General features: G+C 57.6%; 1 protein-coding gene across 1 annotated transcript in view; it reads left to right on the forward strand.

Annotated features, from left to right (window-relative positions):
• The window catches only part of MPPED1 (metallophosphoesterase domain containing 1), an 83,735-nt gene that overhangs the window by 4,082 nt on the left and 69,622 nt on the right, over positions 1-10,031 (forward strand). Inside the window, exon 2 of the mRNA XM_007941734.2 lies at positions 6,518-6,699. Coding sequence (XP_007939925.1) covers positions 6,518-6,699 — 182 coding nt within the window. The remainder of the gene's footprint in view (positions 1-6,517; positions 6,700-10,031) is intronic.

Below are 10,031 nucleotides of genomic sequence, written 5' to 3' on the forward strand. Positions count from 1 at the left end.
CGCTGGGGGGCAGCTCCACCAAGAGGGAGGCGGGCGGCCAAGGCCCCTCCCCGGCCCGTGACTGATGGCTGCCGCGGGCTTCCTCTCCAGGGCCAGGGACCGAGGGGACCTTATTGAATAAATCCACAATTTATATTTAATGACAACACTGACAGGGTGAACGTGGCCTCCGAGCTCGCAGCCTGATTTATGCGGTTGCCCCCAGAGGCCCTGCCGGGAGCGGGGCCGCCTCTGCTTGAGCAGTGAGCCCCCGGAAGTGTGCTGTGGAGACTGAGACTGGCACCCTGGGGCCCCAAAGCCAAGCGGGGGCCCCTGGGTGGGCGGTCAGGCGGGCAACGGCCTGGGGGTCGGCAGGAAGGCAGGAGTGGTTGCTGTGCTGGCCAGGGCTCTGCCAGTCTGCGGTCCAGCCCCTTCCGGGGACTTGGGCCTGGCACAGTGACTCCTTTCCTAGCCTTTAGAAGCTGTGGTGTTGGCGGAGACTCGAGCCGCCCCGTTAAAGACCGTCCCAGCAGTTTAGACTGTGCGGGGTCCATGAAGGTTGTAGCCGAGAGAGAGGGCTGCCCTCTGTGCACCCTGCAACGCCGTGTGGGCAGCCCGGTCCCCCTTCTCTGGATGAGAGAACCGAGGCGTCAGGAGGTGAACTGAAGAGACTGGGCCCAGTGCACAGGCAGCAGAACGGGGTTCACACTCAGCCCCTGTGGCCCCTAGCACATCCTCACCTGGGGTCTCCATGGTTCAGCATGGGCCCAGAGAGGTGGTGGTGTTGGGGTGGGCCGGGGGCAGGGCAGCGGGACTCTCATACTGCCTCCCTCTCCTGCTGGCTCCAGGTTCAGGAGCCCACCTTGTTTCCAGAACATTCCATTCTTCCTCCTGCCTCAGATGCAGGCTGTTCCCTCTGCCTGAAGGCTGCTTCCCCACCCCCTGTTAACACCGACACACCCCTCGGAGCCTCGGCCAGGCATCACCTTCTCCTGCCTCCAGTTCTCAGGACTCGGAGCCTCTCCCTTGTTGGCCTGTCTCAATGTGTGTCTGTGGTTTCACCTATGTGGCCGTTTCCTAAGGGTCATTCCCCCGTTGAGCAGGCAGAGGCTGTCCCCCAGAGCCTGCACGGAGATGGAGAGGGGAGGAGGAGGCAGAGAGGTGGGCAGCCCGGGCCAGCAGGAGTGCGGATCCAGGAGGGCTCCCTGGGCCTGGAGGGTGAGCAGTGCTTTGGCCAAGGGGAGCTGCTCACGCCAGGTGCAGAGGCTGGAAGGTGGGCAGGAAGGGCAGGCGGGGGACAGAAGGGGGCCGGGTGGTTGGGGTGGAGGGTCAGTGCCTTTTTGTCACTTGGAATCGGTGGTTTGTCTTTGAGAGGAGCACTGGGCGGGGCGTCAGGACAGCCGTTGTTTGCTGCTGAGCCGGTCAGTCACTGGCCCTCCCTGGGGCTCAGTTTCCCCATTTATAGACCAGAGGCCTGCATCGGAGGTCCCTGACCTGAGGCCCAGTCACGCAGCTGGATGTGGTGTTGGAACCTCGATGACGGGAGCCGTCCCCAGGCCCATGTGGGCCTTCAGAGCCCCCATCTCCCCGGAACAGAGATAATGAGGGGGAGGGGTTTTCTTTCTTTCTTTCTTTTTTTTTTTTGCGGTGTTTGTGGGAGGGGTTTTCAATGCCCGGAGTCACACTTCCAAGGCGTGAGGGTTCTGGGGCCAGGGCACAGACGGTGGCAACTTTTACAGCAGGGTCAAAATCCACGAAGGGAATTCACAGAGTTCCCACATACCCAGAGAGTAAGGGGTGGCTCCCGTCATGCTAGGCGGCTTGGAGGCTGGGGTCACGGGGCACGGTGAGAGGAGGCCCAGCCCAGAGCTGTGCACTTGGCCATGTTCTTTATTCTGCACCAGCTCTGCCGCCATGGCTTCCACTGGGACATCCACTGTCAGGCTGCAGGGGTAGGGGACCCTCGGGAAGAGGTGGGGACAGGTTTCAGAAGTTGGAGCAGTGGCCTGGCTCAGCAGACAGGAGCTCTGGAGAAGTTGGGGTTCACTCTAGGGAACATGGGGCTTTTGTTTTCTCCCTTCTGTCTGTCCCCACTGAGCCTCGTCAGGAAGAAACCATTCTGCTTTGCTTTTCTCATTACACAGGTGTTGGGACTAGGTACCCAAATGCCTGTTAGTGAAGACTCGGCCTCAGTTCTCCTCTGAAATTGACTAGCTTGCCTCTGGACAGGAGCCTGATTGGCTGGGCCTTAGTCACCTCTCAGGCTAGCGGGGCTTTGCCGTTGCATGTGTCAGAAACCCAACTTAAATTGTGTAAGGAGTTTGCTTGCTCATGTGATTAGCTAGGAAGTTCAGGTTTAGAGCAGGCTTCAGGCACAGCTGGATCTAGGAATCAAATGATGCTATCAAGCCCTCTCACTCTCTCATAGCTCTTTGTCCATATCGCACATCTTCTTGCTCTTTTCCTTGCTTCCACACACAGGCAGGGTTTCTGTGAGCTCCCGTGACTGCCCTTTAAGAACATCTTGGCCACAGCAGTGTCCCTGACGCCCAGCAGGTGCCAGGCGTTTGGCCGGCACTCAGTAAGTGCTCGCCCTTTGATTGATTCAATGAAAGGACGGGTAAGGCCTGGTGTGTGGGGCCATAGCTGAGATCTTGGGCAGGTTGGTCTTTCTGAGCCTCAGTGTCTCCTCATCTGTAAAATGGGGACACCTGGATCCCCCCTCGACAGTCATGTGAGGGTGAAGGAAGTGGATATCTACAGAGTGCTTAGCATGTAATGGGCCACCGGCACGTGGGACTTGTCAGTATCATCACGGTTACTCTTACGTCAAGCCTGAGCGTTTGCTACAAACCAAATAGCCAGAGGACTGTGTGGGAAATAAGCTTTGAGTTTTTTTCTCTGGAGACTATTATGTTTGCGTCTTCATGGAGCTCAGAAGCCTGGGGGTGTAGGGAAATAAGACCAGTTAATTAAAGCGCTCAGGCCGTCCCAGGCCCTCAGAGCATCCCTGCTTGGGGGAGCAGAAGCTGCAGCGGCTCAGGCCGCCTCACTAAAGGGGCTCTCTGGAGGAGGGGCGTGTTGGGGTCCAAGGTGGGCCTGGGGGTGTCTCCCTGTCTCTCCCTTCCTTATCTCTTTGACTTGGTCTCTGTCACAACCTCGGCTCTTGGCCAGCTGGGAGGATTCCTTTGCACCCCTTGGTCTAGATTCCTGAGAGACAGACAGACAGAACTGAGAGCAAAAGCAGCCAGGAGGAGGGATGGATGGAGGGAAAGAAGGAGGAGAGAGAGGTGGGAGGGCCCAAGGGAGGCCCTTAGCCGGGCCCCTGGCCAGCTCATGTTGATTGGCTGTCCTTGGTCCAATAGACTGTGTTGGGGTGGGGAGGATGCGCAGGTGGCCAGCTCTACCTACAAGACTGCCACGTGGGGTGTGTGTTGGGGGCCCCAGAGGACAGAGGAGTGATGGAATTACCAGGAGGGAGATTTCAGCTTCCAGACCAACTCTATCCCCCTGTCGTTCTGGAAGCTTCTGGGGGCCCCACGCCCACTGGGGGGTCCTCTCTGGCCCATAGTCTCTATGCTGCCTTGTCATGGCTACCAACTGTATTATCAGTGTCGAGCCAAATCGGCCTCTGCCATCAGTCCGGGGCTTCTGGTAGACGGGCGTCCGGCCTGGTCCATCCCTGTGTCTCCAGCATTGAGCTCAGGGCTGGCACACAGTAGGTGTTCAGAAGCGCAGGGATGGATGAATGAACCCCAGGGCCTTCCTGGCTGGGCGCGTTGGAGTTTTCCCCCAGTGCCGCCCTGCCCCACCCCACCCTGCCCCGCTGGGGTCCTAAACGGGCTTTGCTGCCCCAGAGAGGCGCTAGGCTCCTGGTTGGGATGGCTGGCTTGGCGCCTCCAGCTGCTGTTTGGAGCCTGCTATCACTCCCTGCCCATTAGCATGCTGAACCCACGCCTCTCACAAGGTGTTAATTAAATTTCTTCGAAGTATATTGTCTGAAAAAAAAAAAAAAGGATAATTAGAAAGATGTCTTTAAAAGTATTTATGTAACCGATATGGCGCGCTTTTGGCTTGCTGCATAATTAGATTTAAACACAACTCCTCAAGCAGTGCCCATTTAGAGAATGCGGCTGGCTGAAATGTCATTGCGTTATTTTTAAGAGTTTTGAGCCTGGCAGGATTGTTCAGCTGGGGAAGTAGAGATGGTGGGGGGAGCCCTGGCCTGGGAGTCGGGGAGCAGGGTGCAGTGAGAGTCACCATTGACAGGGGCCTCGGGCCCCTGACGTAACCTCGCTGGCGTCATCTTGCCGGCCACCAGTCAGCTCTTTGTGATGGACTGTTCTGCATACGCTGCACCCTCAAGTCCTGAGACAGCGTGTGTCCCCACCGTAGAGATGAGCAGGCTGAGGTCGAGAGTTAGTGGAAGGTCGCACACCCTCCCCTTTGGCTCGCAGGACTGTGTCCTCGAATGACTCGGGAAGCACCTTGTTCTGAAAACAATGCCACTCTCTCCGTTTAGAAAACCGGTGCCTTGATTTCCCTCCCATTCACGGGCAGGTCTGGTGGTCTCTCTCCTCGGAGGCTGTGTGTATTTGCGCTGCTCGGCCAGGGAGGGGGACAGTCTTTCGACTAGACTGTGCACTTGAGTTCGTGCATTTTCAGCAGGGGGACCTCGCCCCCAGGGGGTGGGAGCTGGTTCCTGGGGGAGTGACAAATCCCACTCTGCAAGCATCAGGCGCGGAATGCTTACGATGATGAGCGATGATGAGACGAGGCAGTTCTGTGACAGCATCCCTGCCCTTGCGGGAGGCCCTGGTTCGATTCCCGGCCGGTGCATCTCCTGTTGGCCACACGCACCTGTCAGTGGAGGCTTCTGTGGTGCTCGAGTCCTACACGTACCAGCAGGCTCACCATGGCGGGGGGCCTTCAGTGGGGCTTCTGGACTGAGGCTGGGAAGTAAGGCCTGGAGATGCAGCTCTGGAAGTGGCCAGTGAGACCCCGCAGAGCACGACGCAGCTGACAGGGGGGATGGCGCGGGATGGGCAGCATCGCTCCGTCCTGCAGGGGGTCCCCGGGCGTCTGGGCTCACGCGGGGGCAGCCACCACCCACAGCGTGAATGGACACACGGTTCTCTGGGGTTAACTTTCAGAGCACAGAGGAGGTGGCCTGAGGAGATGGCTCACAGGGGAAAGAGGAAGAAGTTGAGCAACATGGTCTTTAGACCAACCGTGTGTTAGGGTGTGGGGTGCGTGTTAGGGTGTGGGGTGCGTGTTAGGGTGTGGGTGTGTGTGTTAGGGTGTGGGGTGCATGTTAGGGTGTGGGGTGCGTGTTAGGGTATAGGGGTGGGTGAGTGTTAGGGTGTGGGGTGTGTGTGTGGGTGTGTGTTAGGATGTGGGGATGCTTGCTAGGGTGTGTGGGTACATGTTGGGTGTGTGGATGTGTGTTAGGATGTGGGGGGTACATGTTGGGGTGTAGGGGTGAGTGTTAGGATGTGGGGGGTGCATATTAGGGTGTGGGGGTGCATGTAAGGGTGTGTGGGGTGCATGTTAGGGTGTGTGTAGGGGGGTGCATGTTAGGGTATGGGTGCGTGTTAGGGTGTGTGGATATGTGTTAGGATGTGGGGGTGCGAGTTAGGGTATATGGATGTATGGGTGCATTAGGGTGTGTGGGGGCATGTTAGAGTGTGTGGGGGTACGTGTTAGGGTATGTGAGTATGTGTTAGGTTGTGTTGAGGGTGCATGTTAGGGTATGTGTGGGTGCATGTAGGGTGCGTGAGTACATGTTAGGGTGTGGGGATGTGTGTTAGGGTGTGTGTGGGTGCATGTTAGGGTATTGGGGTGCATGTTAGGGTGTGTGTGGGTGCATGTTAATGTGCATAGGGGTGTGTGTTAGGGTGTGGGGAGTGAGTGTTAGGGTGTGGGAGTGTGTGTTAGGGTGTGTATGGGGGTGCATTAGGGTGTGTGGGGTGTGTGTTAGGGTGTGTGGGGGTGCATGTTGGGGTGTGGGGTGTGCATGTTAGGGTGTTGGGGTTCATGTTAGGGTGTGTGGGCATGTGTGTCAGGGTATTGGGGTGCATGTTAGGGTGTTGGGGTACATGTTAGGGTGTGTGTGGGGGTGAGGCTGTTGGGGTGTGTGTTAGGGTGTGGGTGTGTGTGTTAGGGTGTATATGGGGGTGCATTAGGGTGTGTGTGCATTGCATGTTAAGGTGTGTGGGTGCATGTTAGAGTGTGTGTGTGGTACATGTTAGGGTGTGTGTGGGTGCATGTTAGGGTATGGGTGTGTGTGTTGGGGTGTGGGGTGTGTGTTAGGGTGTGTGGGGGTGCGTGTTAGAGTGGGGGTTGGGTCATTGAGTGTTAGAGTGGGGCTTCGTGAGTATCAGGGTGGAGGGCCAGTGCGTGTTAGGGTGGGACTCAGTGTGTTTGGGGATTGGGGGGCTCTGGGTGAGTTGTGGGGACCCACAAATGGAGGTGGTGTGAGGGTGTCATGGCAGCGGGAGGACATGAGCCCCGTACCCTCGAGTCCTCTCTCCCTCAGGGTGGACCCGGTGCCGCACGACGCCCCCAAGCCGCCTGGCTACACCCGCTTCGTCTGCGTGTCCGACACCCACTCCAGGACCGACCCGATCCAGATGCCCTACGGCGATGTGCTCGTCCATGCCGGCGACTTCACGGAGCTGGGGCTGCCGAGCGAGGTGAAGAAGTTCAATGAGTGGCTCGGTAGGTCTCGGCCTGGCCCGGCCCCGGCCCCTCCCTGCCCTGCCACCCCTCCCCGACCTCTGTCTGCCTGCTCTCCTCCCCTGGGAGCCCCCTGACCACCCTGACCACTCAGAGCCTCTCAGGGATGCCCCTTGGGCTTCACACCTCAGGGGGTCCTACCTTGGGCCTTCCCTGCCCCAGCACCTGTCTTGATCATAACTTTGGCTTCGTTTGTGGGACTTTTCTGCAGGCCTGTCTTAGCCCACTTATGTGTCCTGTCCCCAGGGCTTGGGGAGGAATTAATTAAACAATTCATTCAATAAATGGTTGAATGAATGAATGACTGAATGGGCGAAGTGGAAGCGTCTCTGCACATAGTGACACTGGGACTGGTCTCACTGGTCCCCAAGGTGGGGCAGTCGTAGGCCTTCAGGATCCCCATCGGGACACCAGGGGCCAGGTGGGGCCTGGGATTTTCAGCAACACTCCTGCCTCTTATCTTTGGCTTTTTGGTGATTTTTCCCCAAAATCAGAAAGAAGGAGAAACCTGGAGCGTCCCCAGGAAAAGCCTTGGAATCTGAGGCACCTCACAGGCAGTGCCTGCCACGCCCTGGGGACAGACGGATGGCCACGGGTGGCTGGCCTGCTGCCGCAGAAGCCTGGGTGTGGGTGGCCACCTCCGTGAGCAGCTGCCAGACGGTCCCGCCTCCGCAGGGGTGCCCTGCTGTGTGGTTAGCTGGGAGCTGGTGTGCGGAGGGCCAGATCGAGGCGGGGTGGCCGCGGTGAGGGACAGGCGGGGCCGTGCCAGGCGAGACAAATATTTACAAGCAGGGCTTTCCCCTCCGCTTGGCAGGCTGGGAACTTCACATACTGATTTTCCAAATGAGAAATTCTAACGACAAGCTCCATTTGGACTGCGGCAGGAGGAGATGGGAGAAGGCCCTACAGGGTGGCCGAGGCAGGGGCGGGGCTGGAGGGCCTGTCCGGGCCTGGGCACCCTCCTCTCCAGGGGTCTCCTCTCTGAGGCCGGTTTCCTATCCCCACCTCCACTTCAGTGGGTCTCGAAGGACGAGAAGCCCCACTTGGTTGGCTCTAGAGTTGGTTTCCATGGCAAATCCCAGAGTCACTGTTGATCAGCACTTGCTGCGTGCCAGGCCTGGGGAGCTCATGTCTGAGGTGGGTGCCATCTTCATACCTGTCTCTGTCGTACAGCCGGCCCTCGGCATGCTTGAACATGCATGACTGGCTGAGCAAAACCGCTCAGTGTGAAATGAGTGTGGACTCTCACGGGCGGGGGCCAGGTGAAGGTCCCTTGGAGAAATGGGTGCTCACCCTGGGTTTTGAGCAGGAGCTGCGAGTTACCCAAGGGGAAGGGAGCAGTCGCAGGCAGATGGAACAGCCCAGGCAGGGGCCCGGTGGTGAGAACTTAAAAGAAGGGGTAATATGGTGTGGCTGGAGCAAGGGCCCTCGAGAGGCCGTGGTGGGCCTGGAAGGAGAGACCGTATTGTGACCCTGTTTGCATGGTGAGTGGGGCCCAGAGAAGGGCTCTTAGCCTGGGCGGCCGGCACATTTAGATGAGTAACTTAGATGGGTCTCTGCCTGCCTCTTGGTGTCCCTGGGTACTGCATATAATGACAGCACTTGCTGCTAACCCGAGGGCTAGAGTCTACCCAGAGGAGCCTTGGAAGAAAGGGCTGGCAATCTATTTCTCATAAACCAGCCAGTGACAGCCCCGTGGGGCACAGTTCTACCCTGGCACCCACGGGGTCTCCAGGGGTTGGATTGACAGACCCTCCACAGACGTTAGAACACAGCGACGTGGGGGTTTCACCCTTTATTTGCCTGGGTGATGATGAGCGAGGGGTGAGGTTTACAAAGGACTCCTTGAGCCTGTCCCCTTTGCCACCTTGCTGTGTTTGCACATATCAGTACTTGGCATTCAAGTGGGAGTGGGCTTTGAGGAGTCGAGGGCTGCTCTCTGCCGTCTGGGAGTCCAGCACGCCGAGGCCTCTGGCACTTGGTGTGGGTGAGGGCAGAGGTGGAAGCCGGTTTTCAGAAGTCCTTTGGCCTCTGCTGTTTGGCAGGCTCCCTTCCGTGTGCTGGGGCTTCAGGCCCCTAAGGGTGTGCGGTTGTGGCCTGGAGGTGCACTGGGCACGCCCGCCCACGTTCGGCACCACTGGTTGTCGTTGTTGTTGTTAGGTGCCCTTGAGTCAGCTCCGACTCATGGTGACCCTGTGCACAGCAGAACGGAACACGGCCCGGTTCTGCACCAGCCCCACAATCCTTGCTCTACCTGAGCCCATCGTTGCAGCCACTGTGTCAGTCCATCTCGTTGAGGGCCTTCCCCTTTCCCACTGACCCTCCACTTTACCATGCATGACATCCTTCTCCAGGGAATGGTTCCTTCTGACAACAGGACCAAAGCAGGTGGGCGAAGTCTGGCCATTCTCACTTCTGAGGAGCATTCTGGCTGCACTTCCTCCAGGACAGATTTATTACTTCTTCTGGCAGCTCGTGGTACTTTCAGCCCTCTTTGCCAGCACCACAACTCAAAAGCATCAACTCTTCTCCAGTCTTCCTTGTACATTATCCAGCTCTCACGTGCATATGAGGCGATTGAAAAGACCATGGCTTGGGTTAGGCACACCTTCATCTTTGCTCTTCAGCACTTTAAAGAGGTCTTTTGCAGCACTCGTCTGTCCGTGTGTTGTACTGTGGTGGCTTGCATGTTGCTGGGAGGCTGGAGGCTATGCCATCAGTATTTCAAATACCAGCGGGCTCACCCCTGGTGGACAGGTTTCAGCAGAGCTTCTAGACTAAGACAGACTCGGAAGAAGGAAGAGGCCATCCACTTCTCAAAGTACTGGCCAGTGAAAACCTTATGAATAGCAGTGAAGCACTGTCTCATCTATTACTGGAAACGTTATGACCAGCCCTGAAACTGGTCAGATGGGTTTATATACACGTTACTGGTGACCATTGCATCAGCTTCACATCATGGCAACCCATGTACAGCAAAATGAGACCTTGGCAGGTCCCGGGTCACCTTCTCCGTCGGTGGTGTGCCCAAGTCCATTGTGGCTGCTCTGATTTTGAGTGTCTTCCAACCTAGGACAGGAGCGCAGGTGGCACAATGGTTAAAATGCTTGATTGCCAGATGAAAGGTCATTGGTTTGAACCCATTGCAGCTCTGAGGGAGAAAGATGAGGCAGTCTACTTCCATAAAGATTGACAGCCTTGGAGACCCTCTGGGGCAGTTCCACCCTGTCCTCTAGGGGCGCTGTGAGTCAGAATGGACTCCACGGCAGTGGGTGTGGTTTGGGCTTTGCTTCTGTGAAAACTGACAGCCTTGG

The sequence above is a fragment of the Orycteropus afer genome, unplaced genomic scaffold (assembly GCF_000298275.1).
Source record: "Orycteropus afer afer isolate SDZICR_OR568_19922 unplaced genomic scaffold, OryAfe1.0 scaffold00083, whole genome shotgun sequence".
Lineage (NCBI taxonomy): Eukaryota > Metazoa > Chordata > Mammalia > Tubulidentata > Orycteropodidae > Orycteropus > Orycteropus afer.